Source organism: Rhinopithecus roxellana, chromosome 1, assembly GCF_007565055.1.
Source record: "Rhinopithecus roxellana isolate Shanxi Qingling chromosome 1, ASM756505v1, whole genome shotgun sequence".
Lineage (NCBI taxonomy): Eukaryota > Metazoa > Chordata > Mammalia > Primates > Cercopithecidae > Rhinopithecus > Rhinopithecus roxellana.
Genome location: NC_044549.1, coordinates 136,206,521 through 136,232,126, shown reverse-complemented (window position 1 = coordinate 136,232,126; position 25,606 = coordinate 136,206,521). Strand labels below are relative to the sequence as shown.

The window sequence follows — 25,606 nt, the reverse complement described above, 5'->3', positions numbered from 1 at the left end:
GATCCAAGTATTAATCTATACTTCATTAATGGTTCTTTACCATTTGATTTTGCTGTTCAAACTGGATTCTTTTAACCCACCTTGGTCACATTTACTGATAATCAGAAGTCTACGTTGCTATAAATATTACTCACCTAAGCTTTAATTATTTGTCATTAAAAAAAAATGTGTTAGCACAGATCCTCTCTGAACCCGTTCATGGGCCTCATATTAGGAAACCCTTGTCTTATATAATTCATTAAGTCTCTGAAATGTATTTTTATAACATGTTTCTTAGCACTGTAAATATGAATTTAATAGTGAAAATGAATTGGAGTTCCTCACTAAAGGAATTTAAATTTTTTGCATACTAGTGATGAGAACTTGATTTTCCACCCTGAAGTTGTAAAGGTCTTTTGGTCTCTCTAAAAGTGTGAGTTAAATCTGTTTTCTCATGGCCAGCTTTTAAAGGTCGGTGAAGGACAGCACTTTGAAAAAAATGGATAATATGCATCCTTCCAGAGCTAGTGTATATTACAGCTGTCCCTTTGGACTCACTCCAGAAACAGCTCAGTGACTCTTAGAGGAAGAGAATTTTAGAGGCCCTAACTGGGGTCCAGAAAATTGTACTGAAGGATACTTGCTTCCCATGCATCTCCACTATAGTGAAATTTGTTTAAAATTATGCTTCTTATCCCTCAAATCCAAATTTGAGTCTCTGAGTGCTTTTGATTTTTCTTTAACCATCCATTTCTTACTGTTTCTATTGCTATCTCTCTTTGTTTAGGCCCTTGTTACATTTTCACTGGAGTAATTTCAACAATTTAGTTTTTCTTCCTGCTCTTTTATGCTCTAGGATTATAGTGACCCCTCCCACAACCCCCCGCATAAAAGACCCTATCCTGAAAAAATTCGTAGCCTAATAGGAGGTCAAACATAACTATAGATAATTTTAATGAGTATGTTGAGGTAGTTATAGAAATACATATAAAAGGCTGTGGTAACATTTAAAAAGGTAGTAACTGACGCTAGAAATATTTAAAGTAAGTTTCAACTGCAGTAATAAGACCATCAAATTATTAACCCAGATTTGAATCATGTTGTTTCTGTAGCAAATGAAGAGGGAAGTTTTGTTCTGTTCCAAATCAGACTAAAGATTCATTTGGTAATTTAAAAATCAGAAAAGCTTTTTTTTTTTTTTTCCTCCTAGTTAATGAGTTGTAGGGGGTGAAGGAACCATCTCTCTCTCTCCTCTGGAGGCTCAATATTTGGGTCTGAGAAATAAACTTGACAGTAGACAGATTAACAGGAGAAAAGGCATGTAAATGTATCGTATGCATATGCATAGGGGTCCTACAAAGTATGAGACTCAGATAAGGGCCAGAGGGCTGAAGCTTAAATAGTACTTGTAGCTACAGAAACAAATAGGGCTTAAGGCTCCTGGAGGGTGAGGGGAAGAACTGCACTGTGAACAAAAATTGTCTTGCTGTGTGGATAAAGTCTCTCAGGTAGTAGCCTTCAGAAGACTAGGTGAAAAGTCTGTATGGGCCTGGTGTCTTGGATGTGCAGACCTCTAGTCCCCTCTTCTGTGATAGGAGTTAATGTAGATTCCAGAAGATGGGGTTCACAATTACATTCCTTCTGGAGAAACTTCCCTCTTGATAAGGGAAACTTCAGAGAAAGCCCTTTCTTCACTTTAGGAAGAGAAGAGGATGGAGAGACAGAGGTACAGGGGAATGTCAGATCTTGGTTCTGTTGCTACTTTTTTAGTTCAAAGAACTCATCATGTCAAAGCATCATACTTTGGGGTGTAGTTTCCTGACCCCTAACATGAGCAAATAAAGAGATGTAACTGAGTTAGCCACAAAACTATTTTTTTCCTGTTGGCTCTATCTAAGAATGAGAGTGGAAAACGTTTTGTCAACATATATCTAAAAGTATGGGTAAAACTTGTTTTACAAACTGTTGGTCATTCAGCAAACATTTAAACAGCTTCTATATTTGTGGAACATAAATAACTAGCAAATACAAGCTGCTTATTTTATTAGCAAATTGTGGCTGTTTGCATTGATCGGGCTGCCAGTTGTGCCATTGTGCTGAGGTATGCTTCAAAATAACTTTCTTTCTTATTTTTAATGACTTTTTAATGCAGATAAGATATCGATGTTTTAAAAACATAAGTATTTGGTGTTTTTTTTTGTTTTGTTTTGTTTTGAGATGGAGTTTCACTCTTGTTGCCCAGGCTAGAGTGCAATGGCGCAGTCTCGGCTCACTGCAACCTCCGCCTCCCAGGTTCAAACAATTCTCCTGCCTCAGCCTCCCAAGTAGCTGGGATTACAGACACCCACCACTGTGCCCAGCTAATTTTTGTATTTTTAGTAGAGACAGGGTTTCACCATGTTGGCCAGGCTGGTCTCAAACTCTTGACCTCAGGTGATCCACCCCCCCTCGGCCTCCCAAAGTGCCGGGATTACAGGCATGAGCCACCATGCCTGGCCTAAAAACATAAGTATTTTAAACATAATACACTTTTGAAATTGAAACCTGTACTGAAATATATAAAATATACTTTTTGCTATTTTAAAGTAATTAAGCCAGAAAACGTCTTAGGCTGTATTTATAGAGACTGGTAATCCGTAGTCAAGTAATAGTTTTCTGTACTCTGCCTTGGAAATACTGACTCTAGAGTATTGTACAAGATTTTCATTGCCACATTTTGAGATGAATATTAGCAAAAGGGCATATCCAGTAATGGCAAAAATGAGATGGTAAACTATCTTGCCTGAATTATGGTTGAAGGAATTGGCGGAGAAAGACCCAGGGGAAAGTCTAATAGCTTTCAAGTATGTGATGAGATAGAGAAAGCAGAACTGAGGGAATGAACAAGATAATTTCGGAGGAACAATGTTTAGGGATAACTTCAGAATTACTCCACAAAAAGTTTCCTATCAGGTAGTAAGCTCCTAGCAATGAAAGTACCCACTTAAATCACTTCTCAGATACTTTGCTATTTCAAGATTTTAACTTAATGGCTTAAAGAACTTAGGTTGACACTGCAGGACTGTGGTTTGCAGAGGCAGGGCTTGGGATAACTTAGCCACTGGGCACTTATCCAGTTGATACCAGGCAATCCTTATACATTACAGGGATCAGCAAAGTTTTTTTCTGCAAAATGCCAGATAGTAGTATTTTAGGCTTTGCAGGCCATATGGTCTCTAGAGCATCTGCTCAACTCTGTTGTTGCAGTGCGAAAGTATTATTGACATTATGTAAACAGTTTGTTACCTGTGTTCCAATAAAACTTTATTTACAAAAGCAAGTGGTGAGTTGGATTTGGCCTGTGGGTCTTACTTTGACCACCCTTGCCTTAAATAATGAAATCTAGAAATAGAATTCTAATGTAAATAGAGAAAGGCTTTCAATTTAGGGATTGAAAATCAAGCTGTCAAGATGTCATTGTCTTCTTGGTCTGAAAGAGTACTCATCAAGTGTTCAAAATAGTGAATTGCCCAATGAATTAAGAAACTTTCCAGTATAAAAATCAAATGACAATGGAGAATCTGATACTGTTTTTTACTCTTTATTTCTGCTACTTACGTTGTTCTTAAAGGTATCATTACTTCTGCTGGGTAGTACTGTCTACCCAGTTGGACTGCTGATGCAGACCAGTCCATACCAACAAGTTAACGCAGGTTCAGGCTTTCTGAAGATGTTTAAGTACTTCCTTCCTAAGCACAGTAACTTTTAACAGTAATTTTAACACCAGAAAAAAGAAGTAAACAAAAATCTCTGATGATCGAGGCATCCGTTGTCACATATTTTGTGCTCTTAAGGTCATACAGCAGAGCCTCTTGTATTATCTTTTGGTCTGTTGGCCTTTAGTTTATACTTTGTAAAATGGTGGTCACATGTCAATGCTGACTAGAAGAAGGAGATGCTACTATAATCGGGCAGGTTGGCCTTCGCTCAGAAGTGACCATTGACTGATAGAAAACAAAGAAATGGGAGGCATTCAGCAACCTGGGGTTGTTGATTTTAGGACCAGAAATGTACCCCCAACTCTCCACCAAATTTCTCAGTAATCCTGAAGAGCTTTGCTGTTTGTGTTTTAGTATAGCCCAGTAATTGGTGCTTATGATGAGGACTGTAATTCATCAAAAAGGTAAATTGTGAATGGTGCACACGCACACACTTCTAAGAAAATAGGACTGCTCTATTTTGAACAGTCTTCAAACTGAAATAACTTATTTTGATATATAGAAAATTAGGATAAGCAAAGCCAATTTATTTACTCTTAAGACTTCCAGATAGTGATTTGTCAATATGCATATGAATCTTTGGTCCTGGCATTCTGAACTCAAAACCTCAATAGACTGGTTTCTTGACCCTTAAAGTGTTTTATTTTTAGTAAATACGTTTTTAATTCTGTGACCTTAAACCTCCAAACTACATTAGGATTGCATAATTTTATAGTGATTTATCCCCCTCTATTGCTTTAAATTTAATAATTCCATCTTCTTTATCAGTATTTAATTTTTTCTGTAGTCTAAAGGCCCTTTTATTTAAAATGTTATATATTCTGATTTCTTAATTTTAGGGATTTTTCTCTAGACAATTGAGAATATGTAATTTTTACACTTTAATGTTCATTTGATTATAAGCTACACTTGAAAAGCAATTTTTAAAGAAATCTGAGAGAATTTAAAAATCATTTTAAAAGCATCATGTCATTTTTAGCTCAAAATACTTAAGAGACTTTTTTTTTTTTTTTGGAGACAGGGTCTCGCTCTTGCCCAGGCTGGAATGCAGTGGCGCCATCATGGCTTGCTGCAGCCTTGACCTCCCAGGCTTCAGATCTTCCCACCTCAGCCTCCTGAGTACCTGGGACCATAGGCATGTACCACCACACCTGGCTAATTTGTTTGTTTTTTTTTGTAGAGATGGGGTCTTGAGCCCAGGCTGGTCTGGAACTCCTCAGTTCAAGCGATCCTACTGCCTCAGCCTCCCAAAGTGCTGGGATTACAGGTGTGAGCCACAGCCCCCAGCCCAGAGTCTTCTTTTTACTAATAGTGTACAACATAAAATTCAAACTCTAACATGTTTTTACATCTGGCCGCTACCTACCTTTCACCTCTCCTTCTTTGTCACATCCTCCACCTGTTACCATGCACTTTAGACTCAAGTAATAAAAAACAGCTTGTATTGCCAGGAACAGGCTGCATTCTTTCATGGTCTGACTTTATACACACTCTCTTGTGGCAATCTAGAACACCCTTCTATAGGCTCTCTTACGTTCAGGCCATACCCTCTCTGTGAAATTTTTAATCTATAATATTCTACTGAAACTTTACCTCTCTGAAGCCTTCCCTAATCTCCTCAGGCTTTTCCATTGTTCGTATTCTATCTTGTAACAATTACCACATTGTTAAAGTCATTCCCCAGTAAACTATGAGGCCCTTAACTGCAGAAGGGTAAAGCATCTTTTTAACCTTTGTTTTTGTACCATACTTAGCCTTGAGACTGACACATTAAGCAGGTACTTCTCAACAAAAACAGGGTAGAGAGAGATAACAAGGGATTCCCGACACCTAAGCTGTAGATAGCTATAACATTTCAATATAGGAATCTTCGGAATCTGGGGAACTGGAAGCAGCTGGGAAAGCACCGGCATCTGAGCCACTCCACTCGGTACTCTTCGAGGCTTGTGTGTGAGCCTTGCTACCTTCAGGTATTAGCACTTGAAACATAACTTCTTTATGAAGCTCCTTATTTACTTGCCTTCTTGGTTAAAAAAAAAAAAACAAAAACCGAAACCTTTTCTTACCCCATCTGGTGCCAGCAGTGTATAATTCCTAATAAGCTTGAAAAGGTAATGTTGGTAATACTTTACAAGTTTATTGCTAATGTTTAACATTTATTAAGTGCTTACTGTGTGCTGATCTCTGTGCTTATGTATTTTTCATATATCACCTCATCTATCTTCACAACAATTCAATGAAGTAGATGCCATTATTATCCCAATTTAACAAATGGGAAAAATGAGATTCAATGAGATGAACTAAACTACCCAAGGCCATACAACTAGTGACTAAGGGGGCCAAAATTTGAATCTAGTGTAGATTCAAATTAGAGCTCATTCTCTTATTCACTACTGGTGAATATTGCCTGGCCATAACTGAAACCCAAATAACAGCATGGTTATAGTATGGGCTTTAAAATAATCTAGACCTGGATTCAAAATCCATGTATTGGAGGCAAGTGACTTCACTTCTGATCTTCAGTTTTCTCATATGTAAAATGATAATATCTTCCTCAATAGAGTTACTGCCCACTCAAGTACATGGTACATACTCAAAAAACAAATGTTAGTTCCATTTGCCACTTCTACACTTTATGTGAACCCGGGGGTAATGGTTTGTACAGAATAAGGCCTGGCATGAGAAGACAAATAACCATCTGACAAATAAAAAGACTGTCATTCTGTCTACCAGAATGTCAACCCGTGCCTGCCTTCCAGGATCAACAAGTGTTTTATTACCATAATCACGTTTATTCTCTTAATGAAAAGGGTGTGTCTTGAGTATTTAATAGTTAATTACCCATAAATATACTACTGTAGACTAAGGAATAAAACCAGTGATCTGTCTACTAACTAGGCTTCTTTCTTAGTAATACTTAGGGAACATATGAGGGTTCCCTGTGGGCTGTTGTTTATTATATAAAATAGTTGCTCCAGTAGTTCCATAATAGAGACCTGTCAGTGCCATTCAGCAGAGAAAAATCATAAACACAGCTGCTGTTTTTGTGTGGCTTGTGGTTTTGGTTTTGTTTTCATTTGAACTTTTTTATGCAGGCATGTCATTTAAAAGTAGTCATTTGGCGTTTTCCCTTGCATTCTTCAAATTTTTTGTAGATTTAAAAACTTCTAAGTCACTTCTATAATTGTTCATACAGATTGATCCATCTGGTCTTTTTACTAGCCAATGAAATTTTTTACATGTAGGAAATAGGACAATTATTTTAAATATTATAAGTTCAGTGGATCTCTTTTGTAAGTTTGAAGAAAAATAGTTTCAACTATCAAAAAATAATTTTCTTACATTCTTCATTGTTTCCAGTTAATTTCTGTATTTCTGTGGGTGGGAAAAAGGCTAAAAATTTCTGCTATTCCTACTCTTCACATCCTTTATATGTTATAACTCTGAAGCATACCATAATTATTTGTTTGCAACCAAGAATTGGTACAGCATAAATGTATAATCAAATTAGGCCCTCTCGCTGTCTTTAAGTCACCCTGGCTATGAGGTGGACGTGGATTATAGGGGGCAGGCATAGATTCAGGGAGACCATTTAGGCCTTTGCAGTGGTCCAGAAAAGAAATAGTGATGACCAGCCCAAATACCACAAAGAGTGGTATTTGAAAGAATGTAGACAGAATAGAGAATTAATGAAGCTTGTTGATGGGTTAGATGTTGATTGGTGTGAGATGGAGAGAGGAGTAAGGGATGGCAGGTTTCCTCTCCTCTTTCTTGTGTTCGTTCAACTCTTATCTTTTTTTTTTTTTTTTTTTTTTTAAAGATAGAGTCTCACTCCGTCGCCCAGACTGGAGTGCAGTGGAGCGATCTAGGTTCACTGCAACCTCTACCTCCCAGGTTCAAGCGATTCTCCTGCCTCAGCCTCCTGAGTAGCTGGGATTACAGGCATGTGCCGCCACATGCAGCTAATTTTTGTATTTTTAGTAGAGATGGGGTTTCACCATGTTGGTAAGGCTGGTCTTGAACTCCTGACCTCGTGATTCACCTGCCTCAGCCTCCCAAAGTGCTGAAATTAGAGGTGTGAGCCACTGCGCCTGGCCGCTTATCTTTAAAGGATTAAGTTTATGTTACCTACTATGGGAAACCTTCCCACCCCAAACTTGATGACCGTGTTATGTGCTTTTATAGAACCTGGCACTTCTCCAGGATAGCATTTATTCTGTTTTGTAAGTTCTCCAGGATAGCATTTATTCTGTTTTGTAAGTGTGAATTTAATTACCCCACACACAGCATACACACAATTTTCATATTCTTTTCTTTGTCTTGTGAAGGCAAGGGCCATGTCTATCTTATTCATCATTTATTCCCACACCCAACATAGTCCTGGGGATAGCACCAATGCACTTTTGGTGCATAAGCAAACAGTGTCATTTATAGCTGTTGCCTACAATTCCTGATAGACTAATCAAATATAGTAGATTATCTGGGCCTTTTTGATTCATTTCTGTAGCTTAGCTTTCTTTTTTTTCTTATTTGGTATCTCTCACTTTGCCTTTTGATATACTCTTACAGTTTCACTCACTGAATAAAAGAAAATATAAACAGCAAGAAGTAAACTTGTGTTTTATGGATTTTGATAATATCTTCTAAAAGACCCCCAAGATTGTTTATGTCTTAAAAAATTAAGGGCCTTCAACTCATAATTAATACTTAATAGTTTTTAAAATATTACAAACTGATTGGAACATGGCACTGACAAAGAGAGTCATGGATCTTATTTATGTGTAGATTCATTTCAATCAGAAGTGTTAGGACTGGGTTATTTGAGAAAGTAGATAGATCATTACAAATTCATCCTCATACTTCAAGGAAAAATCATTGATGACACTTTCTAATATTGTGAATATATACCGAAATCATACTTTAAGAACAGAATGTCTAAGATATCACCTAGATAAGAATCAACACAAAAAGAAAAAGGAAAATTACAAAGATTGATTTAAGAAAGAAAAGACTAAGCCATAAAATTTCTCATTATTACATGAGGCAGAGAGTGAAATGAGGGCAGAGAGTGAAAAAGGAAAAGGATTTGACTTCTCTAGGCATGGTTTTACTTATTTTAAAATAAGAGCAGTGGACCCATGATCTAAAAGATTCTTTCTGGCCTAAATTCTGTTGTTCCATAAGATAGAAGAGAATAATAAAGGTGATATGCAGCGGGAATTGTGGGTTGAATTGCAGCTTGCTTTTCGTTCTTCCCATAGCGTTATCTCTGGCTTGATGAAACCTGACTTAGAAAATCCACTCAAATATATATAATGTTTTATTAAATTACTTTATTAAATTTAATTAAATACAAGTGGTTGTTCTAATCTCTGCTGAAATAAATTCTTTATAGCCTAATTTAGAGCAACAGTCTCGATTAAAATATTTAAGATGAATTATTACCTCTTAGCCTAATCACGTCAAACCATGGAAAATTAGTTTTTACATTTTAGCAATGTTATAAATGTATTCTGTAGTTGTATCTCTTTTAACTTACGTTTTCCTTCTTTGATTTAGGTTTCTGCTTTGGGACAACCATACATCTAATTCCTTGAAGTAGTTTTATATGTAAAACCTGCAAAAAATCAGAACAATGCCTCCACGACCATCATCAGGTGAACTGTGGGGCATCCACTTGATGCCCCCAAGAATCCTAGTAGAATGTTTACTACCAAATGGAATGATAGTGACTTTAGAATGCCTCCGTGAGGCTACATTAATAACCATAAAGCATGAACTATTTAAAGAAGCAAGAAAATACCCCCTCCATCAACTTCTTCAAGATGAATCTTCTTACATTTTCGTAAGTGTTACCCAAGAAGCAGAAAGGGAAGAATTTTTTGATGAAACAAGACGACTTTGTGACCTTCGGCTTTTTCAACCCTTTTTAAAAGTAATTGAACCAGTAGGCAACCGTGAAGAAAAGATCCTCAATCGAGAAATTGGTATGATACAGTATCCTATTCTAAAATGCAAATAACTATGAAGCTTAACTGTTGTCTCTTACTAAAATATTTCTGTCTAAACCAATACCTTCGTAATCTTAAATAGCTTTCTAAATAAAAATCATTATAAATCTAAAGTATATTTTACTATTGAACTATGGAACTATTTTTAACACCTTGATATTATTCCATAAGGTTTTATTTAAGAAATATCATTTGGGGGATGACTTACATTTGTTATATCTCAATTTTGTTATTCTTTTAAAAATGATTGATAGGAATGTTTGCTGCCTTTGCTCTAAATTGCTGAATATATTATTTTTTATGTATTAAAAGTATTTGGGACTTTATCAACTCTTAATATATATGCATTCATCAAAAATTTTTTTTCACCTAGAGGTACTTTTTTTACTCTCTTGTGATCTTCCAAATCTACAGAGTTCCCTGTTTGTAAAAAAACATGTTCATACTATGTATGTAATAGAATGTTATATTCTTTATGTAATTTTATTAAAGGTTTTGCTATCGGCATGCCAGTGTGTGAATTTGATATGGTTAAAGATCCAGAAGTACAGGACTTCCGAAGAAATATTCTGAATGTTTGTAAAGAAGCTGTGGATCTTAGGGATCTCAATTCACCTCATAGTAGAGCAATGTATGTCTATCCTCCAAATGTAGAATCTTCGCCAGAATTGCCAAAGCACATATATAATAAATTAGATAAAGGTAAGAAAATGACTAATCTACTCTAATCGTTACTATAATGCAGTCTTCTGCCTGTGCCTAAATCTTTGTATAGTCTTTTTTGTTTGTTTTTTTTTCCAGCTAGATAGTAAGCTACTTGAAGGCAGGGACTGCTTATACTGACAAGACATAGTTGAATGCTAAATACAAATTGTGTACAATCAATATTTATTGGTTGAATTTTTGTATGAATATGATACTGATTTCTTGGTAAATTGTCTATAAAGCGGAAGAAATATGAGTTTGAAATTTACTATTTTTTAGGATTCAGAATTAGAGCTGATTATCTTTTCATAAATAAAAACAAGTATAAATAGAAACATTTCATGAAATTTTGGGAAAACTTTATACATTCTTGTTGTTACATATAATAAATACACCAGAAAAAAATAAGTAATTTTCCTAAATATTAAATGCAGTAATTCTGATCATGAGTGATAATATATAGGTAGATTTTTGACATTTAATGTATCAGTTTCTAGAATTAGTGAACAGGAAACTATATAAACTATATTGTTTTCGAAATACATGTCATTGTATCAGATAAATGTCTGTATTTTTCAGGGTAACAAAGTAAAATTACCAATTTGAGTTAACTCTCACACACTATTAAATATCAAATCCTGTCAGTAGACTAAGTTAAGACATCTTATTACTATTTTATCCGTATTTTTCAAAGTAGTTTAATGCAACATAAGATCTTTCAAAATTCTATTCTAGCATATATTTTTAAGTGAAGTGCTTTTTTCATTTTCGCCAGCATTTCTTGTGAAAAATTTTCAACATATAGACAACTTGAAAGAAATTTACTGTGAACACCCAAGCCTCTCTACATAGTTTGTCTTCCCATTTTCTCCATCTTTCTCTTTTCTTTTTTTTGGCCTCTTGGCTTAGTTAATCTTAAAAGGAGAAAATTAGACAATCCATTTCCTCTCCCCTCTTAATTTTCTTACCTTTCCTCCCTCACATTTTCTGTCATTCTAATTCAACATCTTTAAGTTTCCATTGGTTCTTTGTTTACTTCCCATGGTTACCAGAAACTCTCACCTTAGGCACTGTCGAACCTTTGATACCATCATGAATCACTCTGTTCATAGGGGCGGTACCCATGCAGTAATGTCATACAGTTTAGAATGGAAATTAGTTTGGTCTCAGATACTTGTGACCCACTTGTCACAGTTTTGTGTGCTTGTCATAAAACATGAGAGTTGGGAATGGTCTGGCAGCCCACTCAGATATGAACATTTTCTATTTCTACTGATATTTACCTAGTTTTAATTGGGCTGATTAAAAAGCATTTCTGATATGGATAAAGTAATAATAGTGCACACTTGTTGAAATTTTTCCCTTGAAAAATGAGATATGGTGATTGCATCTAATAATGTTTTCCTGTTATAGGGCAAATAATAGTGGTGATTTGGGTAATAGTTTCTCCAAATAATGACAAGCAGAAGTATACTCTGAAAATCAACCATGACTGTGTACCAGAACAAGTAATTGCCGAAGCAATCAGGAAAAAAACTCGAAGTATGTTGCTATCCTCTGAACAGCTAAAACTCTGTGTTTTAGAATATCAGGGCAAGTATATTTTAAAAGTGTGTGGATGTGATGAATACTTCCTAGAAAAATATCCTCTGAGTCAGTATAAGGTGAGTAACAAGTTTCAAAATATTAATTTTTAATTTAAAAAGTAATCACATTGAGGATGAGCATCTTTTTTTTTTTTTTTTTGAGGCGGGGATGGAGTCTCACTCTGTCGCCCAGGCTGGAGTGCAGTGGCATGATCTTGGCTCACTGCAAGCTCTGCCTTCCAGGTTCACACCATTCTCCTGCCTCAGCCTCCCGAGTAGCTGGGACTACAGGCACGCACCACCACACCTGGTTAATTTTTTGTATTTTTAGTAGAGACAGGGTTTGCACCTTGTTATCTAGGATGGTCTTGATCTCCTGACCTCATGATGCACCCGCTTTGGCCTCCCAAAGTGCTGGGATTACAGGCATGAGCCACCGCGCCCAACCAAGTATCTGTATTTTTAGAATATACTTATTGATAAGTAATATTAGTAAATACCATTTGTAAGTTTATTCTTTTAATTCTGTGATTAATTCATTTGAGAGGCTGAAAATGTTGGCAGTTACTCTAGCTCCCAAATATAGCTATTTCATGAGTTTTGTTGTTGTTGTTGTTTGTTTGTTTGTTTGTTTTTTGAGACAGGGTCTCGCTTTGCCTCTCAAACTGGAATGCAGTGGTATGATCATGGCTCACTGCGGCATCAACCTCCCAGGCTCAAGCAATCCTCTCACCTCAGCCTCCTAAGTGGCTGGGACCACATGCATGTGCCACGATGCCCAGCTAATTTTTTTTTTTTTTTTTTAGAGAGAAAGTCTCATTATATTGCCCAGGTTGGTCTTGAATTCTGGACGCAAACAGTCCTCCCACCTCAGCCTCCCACAGTGCTTGGATTATAGGCATGAGCCATTGTGCCCAGCCTATTTCGTGATTTTTATCCCCTCCAACCAGTGGCCCTGGAATGGATTGAAAGAGACATTTCAAAAAATCCATGACCTACTGTTAAGATATACTATTGGTACTTTCCTACTCTCTTTTTCTGTTTATTAAATAAATACCTATAAGAAGCAACTATGTTTGTGCCAAGCATATGTCAAGTACTAATTTACAATACCAAATAAAACTTGGTCCTGGCCTTCAGGTTGCTTATTGTCTAGTGGGGCTTATGGGTAGGAAAATAATGTGTATACAGTAACCTTTATATTAAAAATCTCTATCCTAACTACCATTTCAAAATTTAGACCAGTGTATTTAGTATTTTTTGTAAATATTTATCCATAATATTACTGGTCTCCACTATTTGTGTTTTTTTGTTTTAATTTTAGCAAAACTAATGTTTCTCAGTACGTTTGGACAAAAAAGCAAGTGAACAGCAGCCTTTGGGTGGGACATCAATATGACTTAATAGATTGAATGACAGAGGTGTCCTAAGTGATACTGTTTTTCTGTTACCAAATACAATGTTTTCATAATGAGTATCCCGTGATCCTTGTTTTTAATTCCTTTTTTGGCCTCCAGTTAAGGGTAGAACTATAGTTTCAAAAGTTGACCTTAATTTTTTTCTTTATGCAATTTATATTCAGAAGTGTTTGGTTGATCTTGTGCTTCAACCTAAATCCTAAATGTTAGTATTTTAAATGTTATAGCAACTACTAATAAATGTGGTCTATAATGTTTATCGCCTTTGCAGATTAATATGTACATTCTCATAATACTCTTACATGTTACTTTTAAAATGAAAAACCTTACAGGAAATGGCTCGCCCCCTTAATCTCTTACAGTATATAAGAAGCTGTATAATGCTTGGGAGGATGCCCAATTTGATGTTGATGGCTAAAGAAAGCCTTTATTCTCAACTGCCAATGGACTGTTTTACAATGCCATCTTATTCCAGACGCATTTCCACAGCTACACCATATATGAATGGAGAAACATCTACAAAATCCCTTTGGGTTATAAATAGTGCACTCAGAATAAAAATTCTTTGTGCAACCTACGTGAATGTAAATATTCGAGACATTGATAAGGTAAAGTCAAATGCTAATGGTTATTATTTTATAGAATTTATTTTATATAACCTTTTTCTTGAACTATGCAGTAATCTGTTGACCTGTAGTATGTTTTCAGATGGTTAGGAGAACACCCAAATCTCCAAATGTAAAAATATATCATGAATTTTACTTGAGCTTCCATCTACCTTAGCTATTATACAGCTCACAGTCATTTGTTAATAATTCTAATATTCACAATTCTAGCTCTTAAAATCAAAAGTTTTATGGAATTCGTTTGGCAGAAAGACCTGAGCCAACCTTAAGTGAGGGTTTTTATAATCTTTATTAGCCCCACTTAGTATAAATATTCATGTATCTTATTAAAGAAATATTAATGTCTTTATGAGGTACTGCTTCATCAGCTAAGGAAGTAGTATTTAGTATGTTTACTAATTTAGCTTTCTAAAATATGGAAACTCTGAATTACATACCTGCCTTAAAGGGATTGTGGGCCTATATTTATGTTTCAGTGGTCTGATGTCTCCATTGTTATTAGTGGATGAAAGCAGCAACTAATTTTGGTGAAGATTCTACATCAGTATTAACTTATTATATATGTGAAGAAAAGGAGAACCAAGCTATATCTGAACAAAAATTCCGTGGTTTTATATTTGAGTCTATGTAGTGTGTGCATATGTGTATGTTGAGTGTATACATTAGTAAATACATACTTTTTTCTTTTAGATCTATGTTCGAACAGGTATCTACCATGGAGGAGAACCCTTATGTGACAATGTGAACACTCAAAGAGTACCTTGTTCCAATCCCAGGTGAGGAAGTGTATAGACTTATATTTCCAAAGGTTATATTAGTGTTTAGCAGTGTGATCAAGAAAAGCAGTATATTTTTTTAGACCAGCCTGGGCAACAAAGCAAGACCCTATCTCTACAAAAAGTGTTTCTTAAAAATTAGCTAGGCACTGGCCAGGCACGGTGGCTCACGCCTATAATCCCAGCACTTTGGGATGCTGAGGTGGGTGAATCACAAGGTCAGGAGTTTGAGACCAGCCTGGCCAAGATGGTGAAACCCCAACTCTACTGAAAATTTTAAAAATTAGCCAGAGGGTGGCAGGTGCCTGTAATCCCATCTACTCGGGAGACTGAGGCAGAAGAATCTCTTGAACCTGGGAGGTTGCTGTGAGCTGAGATTGCACCACTGCACTCCAGCCTGGGCAACAGAGCGAGACTCCATTTCAAAAAAAAAAAAAATGGCCGGGCGCGGTGGCTCAAGCCTGTAATCCCAGCACTTTGGGAGGCCGAGACGGGCGGATCACGAGGTCAGGAGATCGAGACCATTCTGGCTAACACGGTGAAACCCTGTCTCTACTAAAATACAAAAAAACTAGCCGGGCGAGGTGGCGGGCGCCTGTAGTCCCAGCTTCTCGGGAGGCTGAGGGAGGAGAATGGCGTGAACCCGGGAGGCGGAGCTTGCAGTGAGCTGAGATCCAGCCACTGCACTCCAGCCTGGGCGACACAGCGAGACTCCGTCTCAAAAAAAAAAAAAAAAAAATTAGGCACAATGGCACGTGCCTGTAGTCCCAGCCATTGGGGAATTAGGGAGGCTGAGACAGGAGAATTGCTTGAGCCTGGGAGTTCCAGGCTGCAGTCAGCTATGATCCTGCCACTGCATTCCAGCCTTAATGAGATCTGATCTCAAAAAAAAAAAGTATTTTTTTATACTTCATCATTAGCTTTATACAAGCTATATTTTAATAAATTAACCAGAAATGTCAAATGAGTATCAGTCACAGGATTATTTTATTGATTCTGTCTAAAGTTTTATCAGAATAGTTTCTGATTGTCTCTTTTCATTGTAACAAAAGAGAGCAGAGTATGGTTACAGTTTTATGCTGATGATTCCCCACGTTAGATTAAAAACCTAGCATTTTGTTCTTTTCTTGTCTCCATCATCATTCACATGAAGGAGAAGTAAGAGTTAGCAAACAACTCCATAACCAAACTACCCTGAGGCAGTTTCCTTCAAATCACTCCCAAGAATAGATATTTATGATATTCAAATAAAGGGTCTTTGAGAGCAAATTAATTTATTAGGGGGGAGAGGGAGTTATGGGGAGGATTTTAAATTATTACTGCCTGGATGTGATGAAGAAATAAAAAGTAGTATAATCCAATAGCTCACTATCCTGCATTTCTTTGCTTCTCTCTATAGAACCATTTTGGAATAAGAGTACCCCTGAATATAATAGCAGTAATATTTCAAGAGAACTCAAATTGTTATTGGACTTTATAATAAAACAACAATAGAGCTAACTAGTGACTCCTCCTGAAGTAAATCTCATAATGAAGTTAGACTGAGTTCTGAGACATTCAAGAAAAAGTTCTGGTCTTGTAGCTAAAGATTGCCACCCTTCTAGAGCCTACGTAAAGTTCAAAGAGATGGTAGCCTTGTCTGCCACAGGGAAGGAAGATAGTTCCTCAGCCTACATAAACCATTGTAGGTCAAAAAGCATATCATTCAGGTCAGAAATGAGATTGTGACAACAAACAACTTCAGGATTTTTTTTTTTGAGTCGAAGTCTAACTCTGTGGCCCAGCCTGGAGTACAGTCAAGTTTCAGCAGTTCTCTTGCCTCGGTCTCCCGAGCAGCTGGGACTACAGGCACGTGCCACTGCACCCAGCTAATTTTTTGTATTTTCGGTGGAGAGGGGTTTCACCATGTTGGCCAGGCTGGTCTTGAACTTCTGACCTCAGGTGATCCACCCACCTTGGCCTCCCAAAGTGCTGGGATTACAGGCATAAGCCACCATGCCCAGCCAGGATCTTTTTAAATTCTTGCCAAAACAAGAGTTTATATCCCACTCATACTGTATGCCTCACACTGATTAGTGGGGTGGTTGTAGGAGGAAAAGAAAAACAACATTTTAGAAAATAATAGCCAGAATTTTTCCATATTTGGTAAAAACTATAAACCTATCAATCCTAAAAACTATAAACCTATCAATCCAAGGAGTTCAACAAGCCCCAAGCAAAGACGCCAGAATAATACTGGATAGAATTATCCTAGCTAGCTGTTTCAAGTACCAAAAGTTAAACTAGCTTTATAAAAGTAAAAGGTAGGCTGGGTGTGGTGGCTCATGCCTATAGTCCCAACACTTTGGGAGGCCAAGGCAGATGGATCATTTGAGCCCAGGAGTTTGAGACCACCCTGGGCTACATGGCAAAACACGGTCTACCAAAAATACAAAAAATTAGCCTGGGATGGTGGTGTGTGTAACTATAGTCCCAGCTACCCAGGAGGGTGAGGTGGGAGGATCACCTGAGCCTAGGGAGGTTGAGACTGCAGTGAGCCATGATCGTACTACTGCAGTCCAGTCTGGGGGGCAGAGTGATACCCTGACTCAAAAAAAAAAAGTAAAAGATAAATTTATTTAATAATATATGATTAAAATGTTGAAATTTTAGTAAAATAGCTATTTAGAAAGGTCTATATTTGTCTTTAAGCGTTCTGTAGTCTAAAAGGTGAAGTATATATGGTGGTAGTGTGAACATTTAAGTAAACTTCTTAAACTTTTCTGTGCTTACAAAAACAAAAAATCAGATAAGTGAATATGAAGTTACTAAAAAGATAGAAAAGTAGATTTTAAAAATTCTTACTATTTGTTTCAAATCTGCTTCCTTTATGCTAAATTAGATGCTTTATGATTTCTTCGTGTTATGAGTATCTCCCAGAATCAGAATCAATTTGGACTATATACACGCACGCAACCATTTTCTAGAAACAAAGAACTTAATTGAGCGTGTGTATATGTGTGTGTGTTTGTGTGTTGTGGGATGAATGAACTTTAGAAGAAAAGAGAAACATGCTTTATTTTGTTAGCATAGGGCTGAACAAGTAGATTGGTAGGACATAGCTCTCTTAGAAAGAGTATAGAACACTTATTATTAATTTATGAGCACTTCTAAAGATTTAGGAGTAATAAAAAGTCTGGTACATTTAAGTAGATGTATCTTTAATTTTTCTTTTTTTTTTTTTTTTTAAGACAGAGTCTTGCTCTGTCACCCAGGCTGGAGTGCATGGCACAAACTCGGCTCACTGCAGCCTCTCCCTCAGCCTCCTGAGTAGCTGGGATTATAGGCGCCCACCACCATGCCCAGCTAATGTTTGCATTTTTAGTACCGATGGGGCCTCACCATATTGGCCAGGCTGGTTTTGAACTCCTGACCTCAGATGATCTGCCCGCCTTGGCCTCCCAAAGTGCTGGGATTACCAGTGTGAACCACTGCACCCGGCCTAATTTTTTCTAAATCATTGTGGACTTAAGTCCCATAACATTTTTCTCTATGTGTTTCTACAATTATATTTATTACTGGGCATGGTAGTATGCGTCTGAAATCCCAGCTACTCAGGAGGCTAAGGGTGGCTGAGGCAAGGATCACTTGAGTCCAGGAGTTCGAAGCTGTAGTGCACTGTGTCATGCCTGTGAATAGCCACTGCACTTCAGCCTGGGCACATAATACCCTGTCTCTAAAAAATAATAATAATAATAATAATATTTGTTGTTTCTTTTACTTTTAGAATTCTTGCCAAATTTCCCCATTTTAAGTATGTCTTCTTTCTATAAATAGACCATATTTTAAATAATCTTTGTCCATACTTGAGCAAAAATACTAGAATAAATGGAACTTATTTTACTGATGAAGTTTATTAGTTTAGCTAATTAAAAATATAATTTTCATACTATTTTATTGTTGATTAAAAATTATTTTATTTATAATCAAGATTAGACCAGAATGATAAAGAAGACATTTGAAAAGTTTTTAAAGTTACTGTCTAACATATGAGCTTCTATCATGGGCCAATTGCTATTCTAATTCCTTTGCTTGTGTTATCTCATTTAATTTTATGAGATACTTATCAGCCTTATGAGGGTAGGTACTATTATTAGTCCCATTTCATAGAGGAGGCAAAAGACAAAGCAAGGGTCACACAGTTAGTGAAAAAGGGGAAATAAGATTCTACTCCAGTCTGATTTCTGAGCCCATACTCTATTCGTTATTATAATGTTATTTTAAAATACAAAACTGTTTATTGTATGTGGTTCTTTACAAATATGTTCACCAAAGACAGACATAATTTCACATGTAGCACCCAGTAAATTGAGGAAATTTGTCATTAAAATTTGAATAATTTTTTTATCTTGTTCACTTTTTGTACCAGTGTTTTATTCTTCCCTTATGAATGTGAAGTTTTATTACCTTTTATAAAATAATTATTTTTCAATTCAAATACTTTATGTATCCATCACTTTATTTACCTACTGATTTATTTAGATTAGTGGATTCCTTTGGATAAAACTATATTATGTATGAAAGTAACTAAATATAATCACAATAGGAAATCTCATTTTACCTTGTTTAGTTTTCCTTTTCTATTTGACTTTTATGAGCAAAATTATATATATATAAATAATAAATATATATTCATAATATGTATTTATATTATGTATATATTATATAATATAAATATATATTATAAATATAAATAAGTTTTTTAGTGACATATGTAGCACACATGCATAAAAGTATACAAACCATAATTGTATAGCTCAATCACAAAGTAAATAAATACCCATGTCTTCTGCTTTTAACAAATGCACACATTTCTGTGGTTTTATTCCTAGAATTGGAGCTGGGTCACAGGGAATACATATGCTCACTTTTATTTGATTATGCTTTCCAAATTGGTTGTAACAAATTATACCCCCATACTCTAAGTGTATGAGATTTCCTATTACTGCATGACCTTACCACCCCTTGGCATCATCAGTCTTTATAGTTTAGCCATTCTTATGTATAGTGATATCTCCATAAGATTTTAATTTTCATTTTCTGTATGACTAATAATGACTCCCTTTTCATGTTTAACTATTTGAATATGATCTTATAAAGTGCCTTTCCAAACAGTCTCTTGCCTGTTTTTCGTTTGGTTGATCTTTTTCTTGGTGATTTGTAGGAGTCATTTATATACTTTGGATGAAGACTTTTTTTGATACATTATTTTTTCTTTAAAATTTTACATAGGTGGAATGAATGGCTGAATTATGATATATACATTCCTGACCTTCCTCGTGCTGCTCGACTTTGCCTTTCCATTTGCTCTGTTAAAGGCCGAAAGGGTGCTAAAGAGGTAAAGTATTTCAAAAGGAACAATTATGTTTACTTTTATCTTTTTTTATTTATTTTTTTAGGTAAAGATAGATGTTTATTTGACAAATAAAACACGTATAAATAAAGTAAATCTTTTTTTTTTCTTTTTTTTATTATACTTTAAGTTCTAGGGTACATGTGTACAACGTGCAGGTTTGTTACATATGTATACATGTGCCATGTTGGTGTGCTGCACCCATTAACTTGTCATTTACATTAGGCATATCTTCTAATGCTATCCCTCCCCGCTCCCCTCACCCCACGACAGGTCCCGGTGTGTGATGTTGCCCTTCCCATGAATTATGTTTACCTTTAAAAACTCCTGATTATACCGCTGATTGAATTTTTTGACAAAATGGATGTTATTTTTTATTTAAGAAAATAATAAATCAAACCTATTTTTAATAAATATAGAAGAATACCTTGGGAGAGCTTCAGGAATTTATTTATGATGAATGTGTTTTGAGTTCTTATTGATACCATTTTTTTAAATGCAAAGTGACTATATAACAGGCATTGCATGCAAATATCTCATGCTTGCTTTGGTTCATATTTTCTATTTATAATTAAAATACATGTAATTTCAAATGGGGAAAAAGGAAAGAATGGGCTTAAGCTTTGAAAAATCATTTTTTTTTTTAGGTATTATATTCCCATTATTATAGAGATGATTGTTGAATTTTCCTTTCTGGCGAAGAAAAGTGTTTTGAAATGTGTTTTATAATTTAGACTAGTGAGTATTTTTCTTTGTTTTTTAAGGAACACTGTCCATTGGCATGGGGAAATATAAACTTGTTTGATTACACAGACACTCTAGTATCTGGAAAAATGGCTTTGAATCTTTGGCCAGTACCTCATGGATTAGAAGATTTGCTGAACCCTATTGGTGTTACTGGATCAAATCCAAATAAAGTAAGGTTTTTATTGTCATAAATTAGATGACAGTCTAATTTATATTGACTATAGTGGCATTCAAGCCTTCTCTCTTATGTATATATAATAGCTTTTCTTCCATCTCTTAGGAAACTCCATGCTTAGAGTTGGAGTTTGACTGGTTCAGCAGTGTGGTAAAGTTCCCAGATATGTCAGTGATTGAAGAGCATGCCAATTGGTCTGTGTCCCGAGAAGCAGGATTTAGCTATTCCCACGCAGGACTGGTAAGGCAAATCACTGAGTTTATTAAGTGTCAGTCATAATCTGTGGATTTAGGTACATACTTTCTTTATGGAAAAGGATCCATGTATTTTACTGGCATAGATACTGTGAGCTCTAGGACCAATATTGCAATAGAATTAAGTTCTCTGTATGCTAACATTTTTACTGCAACTCTGCTTTTTTAAAGCCCTGGCTTGCCTTCATTCATTTAACAAATATTTATTGAGTGCCAACTATGTGTAAAGCACTGGGAAAGGCACTAGGTAATAAAGTCATGAACTAAACAGACTTTCATTGAGTATGCACTCTAATGGTGAAAATAGATATTAAGCAGATAAAAGCAGAAATATAACATTACAGTTGACCCTTGAACAACGTGGATTTGAACTACACTGATGTACTTATATGTGGATTTTTTTCAATAAATACATTGGAAAATTTTTTGGAGATTTGTGACAATTTGAAAATACTTGGAGACAAACTACATAGCCTAGAAGTATCAAAAAAAACTGAAGTTAGGTATGTCATGAATCCATAAAATATATGTAGATACAAGTCTATTTTATCATTTGCGACCATAAAATATACACAAATCTATTATAAAAAGTTAAAATTTATCAAAACGTACACACACAAACACAGACCATACATGGTACCACTCATAGTCAAGAGAAATGCAGAATACATAAAGATGCAGTATTAAATTGTATCTGCATAAAATTAACTGTAGCACATACTGTACTACTGTAATAATTTCATAGCCACCTTCTGTTGCTATTGTAGTAAGCTCAAGCGTTGCAGATATACACTTAAAATGCTATGTAGGCTGGGCGCAGTGGCTCATGCCTGTAATCCCACCACTTTGGGAGACCGAGGCGGGTGAATCACCTGAGGTCAGGAGTTCAAGATCAGCCTGGCCAACATGGTGAAATCCCGTCTCTACTAAAAATACAAAAAGCCAGGTGTGGTGGCATGTGTCTGTAATCCCAGCTACTTGGGAGGCTAAGTTAGGAGAATCGCTTGAACCGGGGAGGCAGAGGTTGCAGTGAGTCGAGATCACGCCATTGCATTCCAGCCTGGGCGACAGAGCAAGACTCTGTCTGAAAAAACAAAACAAAACAAACAGAAATGCTGTGTAATGCTCATCATCTCAACATGAGCACTTCATCACTTCAGTAAATTGTTTATTGCAGTAAAAAGTGATCTCTCTCAGTTCTTGCATATTTTTCGTCATGGTTAGTGCAATACCGTGAACACTGAATAACACTATGAGGCCTGTAAGGAGAGCCTCTAGTGATGCTGGAGGTGCTCTCAAGAAGCAGAGAAAAGTCATGACATTACAAGCAAAAAGTTGGATTGCTTGATGTGTACCATATATTGAGGTCTGCAGTTGCAGTTGCCCTTATTTCAGACAGACAACTCATCTTGTAAACAGACAACATAAACTTTTGTTTGTTTGTTTTTGTTTTTTTGAGATGGAGTTTTGCTCTTGTTGCTCAGGCTAGAGTGCAATGGAGCGATCTTGGCTCACTGCAACCTCCGTCTCCCGGGTTCAAGCAATTCTCCTGCCTCAGCCTCCTGAGTAGCTGGGATTACAGGCATGCGCCACCATGCCCAGCTAATTTTTGTATTTTTAGTAGGGATGGGGTGTCTCCATGCTGGTCAGGCTGGTCTCGAACTCCTAACGTCAGGTGATCCACCCGCCTCAGCCTCCCAAAGTGCTGGGATTACAGGCGTGAGCCACCGCCCCCAGCCAAACTTTTTTTTTTTAATAAGATCTGGGATAAGTGGCTCATGCCTGTAATCCTAGCATTTTTGAAGGCCGAGGCAGGTGGATCACGAGGTCAGGAGTTCGAGACCAGCCTGGCCAATATGGTGAAACCCCATCTCTACTAAAAATACAAAAATTAGCCGGGCGTTGTGGCATATGCCTGTTAGCTACTCGGGAGGCTGAGGCAGGATAATCGCTTGAACCTGGGAGGCAAACGTTGCAGTGAACCGAGATTGCGCCACTGCACTCCAGCCTAGGCAACAGAGTGAGACTCCGTCTCAAAAAACAAGAGAGAGAGATGGGGTCTCACTATGTTGCTTGGGCTGGTCTCAAACTCCTGAGCTCAAGTGATCCTCTCTCTGCTAGCTCCCAAAGTGCTAGGATTACAGGTGTGAGCCATCATGCCCGGCCAAAAGACAGCATAAATATACAGTATCAATAAACACAGTATAGTATTATAAATGAATTTTCTCTTCCTTATGATTTTCTTAATGGTGTTTTCTTTTCACTGTCTTACTCTATTCCAAGAATATAGTGTATAGTACATATATACCAAGTAAGTGTTAATCAACTGTTTATGTTTCTGTTAAGACTTCCAGTCTACAGTAGGCATTTGTAGTTAAGTTTTTGGGGAGTCAAAATTTATACATGGATTTTCAATTGTACAGGAGATCAGTGCCCCTATCCCCTATATTGTCCAAGGGTCAGCTGTATAAATCATGTTAAGTGCCAGGAAGGAAAAACAATAGCTAAGAATAACTAACTGAGGATTTGTGGGGAAAGGCAAATATATATATATATATATGGTTCAGGAAAGACCTCTCTGAGATAGTCACCTTGAAGTTGAGACTGAAGTACAGCTATACCTCTGAGGTATTGTGAGTTTGGTTCTAGACCACTGTACTAAAGCAAAAATCACAATAGAGTCACAAATGTTTTGGTTTCCCAGTGCGTATAAAAGTTCTGTTCACATTATACTGTCATCTGTAAAGTGTGTGATAGCTTTATGTCTAACACAACAATGTGCATACTTTAAAAATACTGCTAAAAAATGCTGATGATCATCCAAGCCTTCAGCAAGTTGTAATCTTTTTGCTGGTGGAGGGTCTTGCCTCAGTGTTGATGGCTGCTAACTCATCAAGCTGGTGGTTGCTGAAGTAATGCTAGACTGGCTACAGCAATTTCTTTAAGATGACAATGAAGTTTGCCACATTGATTGACCCTTCCTTTCATGAAAGATTTCTCTGCAGCATGTGATGCTATTTGATAGCATTTTACCCACAATAGAACTTCTTTCAGATTTGGAGTCAGTCCTCTCAAAACCTGCCATTGCAGTTAACCAGCTGCATTAGCTCCTAACAAGAGAGTCAGCCCGAAGCTTTGAAGCCAAGCATTAACTTCTGTTCTATAGCTGTGAAAGTCCTAGATGGCATCTTCTTCCATTATAAGACTGTTTTGTTTACATTGAAAATCTGTTGCTTAGTGTAGCCACCTTCATCAGTTATCTTGGCTAGATCTTCTGGAGAACTTGCAGCAGCTTCTCCATCAGCACTTGCTGCTTCACAGCTTCTTTTTTAAACCTCTTAAACCAACCTCTGCTAGCTTCAAACTTCTCCTCTGCTGCGTCTTTGTCTCTCTCAATATTCATAGAATTGAAAAGAGTTATGGCCTTGCTCTGGGTTAGGCTTTGACTTAAGGAAAAGTTGTGGCTGGTTTGATCTTCTATCTAGACCACTAAAACTTTCTCCATTTCAGCATTAAGGCTGTTTTGTTTTCTTATACTTCATTCACTGAAGTAGCACTTTTAGTTTTCTTCAGGAACTTTTCCTTTGCATTCACAACTTGGCTGTTTGGCACCAGAGGCCTAGCCATTGGCCTGTACGGCTTTTGACATGCATTTCTCACAAAGCTTAATCATTTCTAGCTTTTGATGTGAAGCAAGAGACAGGGCACTCTTCCTTTCACTTGAACACTTAGAGGCCATTGTAGAGTTATTAATTGGCCAAATTTCAATATTGTTGTGTCTCAGGGAATAGAGAGTCCTGAGAGGAGGGGGAAAGAGAGCAAGGGTTGGTTGGTAAAGAAGTTGGAACATACAACACCTATCGAATAAGTTCACCATCTTAATTGGCTCATAGTGCCCCCAGTTGCATCAAAGATCTTTGATCACAGATCATCATAATATATAATAATAATGAAAAGTTTAAAATATTATAAGAATTACCAAAATGTGACACAGAGATAAAAAATGAGCACATGCATTTGGAAAAACAGTGCCAGGAGACTTGCTTTATGTAGGGATACCACCACAAACCTTCAGTTTGTTGGAAATGCAGTATCTGTGAGGTACAGTAAAGCAAAGCACAATAATACAGGGTACGCCTGCATAAATACATTGTTAGTTGAGCTTGGAAGCAGAGAAAA

At 36.6% G+C, this 25,606-nt stretch overlaps 1 protein-coding gene across 3 annotated transcripts in view; it reads left to right on the top strand.

Moving 5' to 3' along the window:
- The window catches only part of PIK3CA (phosphatidylinositol-4,5-bisphosphate 3-kinase catalytic subunit alpha), a 92,390-nt gene that overhangs the window by 40,916 nt on the left and 25,868 nt on the right, over positions 1-25,606 (top strand). For 2 of the 3 annotated variants that reach the window (XM_010373943.2, XM_030931830.1), the window contains exons 2-9: positions 9,297-9,724; positions 10,241-10,450; positions 11,867-12,117; positions 13,820-14,065; positions 14,774-14,859; positions 20,131-20,236; positions 21,016-21,168; positions 21,279-21,413. In XM_010373943.2, the coding sequence (XP_010372245.1) occupies positions 9,373-9,724; positions 10,241-10,450; positions 11,867-12,117; positions 13,820-14,065; positions 14,774-14,859; positions 20,131-20,236; positions 21,016-21,168; positions 21,279-21,413 (1,539 nt within the window). In that variant the 5' untranslated portion in view covers positions 9,297-9,372. Of the gene's footprint in view, positions 1-5,011; positions 5,708-9,296; positions 9,725-10,240; positions 10,451-11,866; positions 12,118-13,819; positions 14,066-14,773; positions 14,860-20,130; positions 20,237-21,015; positions 21,169-21,278; positions 21,414-25,606 lie in introns of those variants that run through there. The other variant, XM_010373950.2, reaches the window with a different exon arrangement.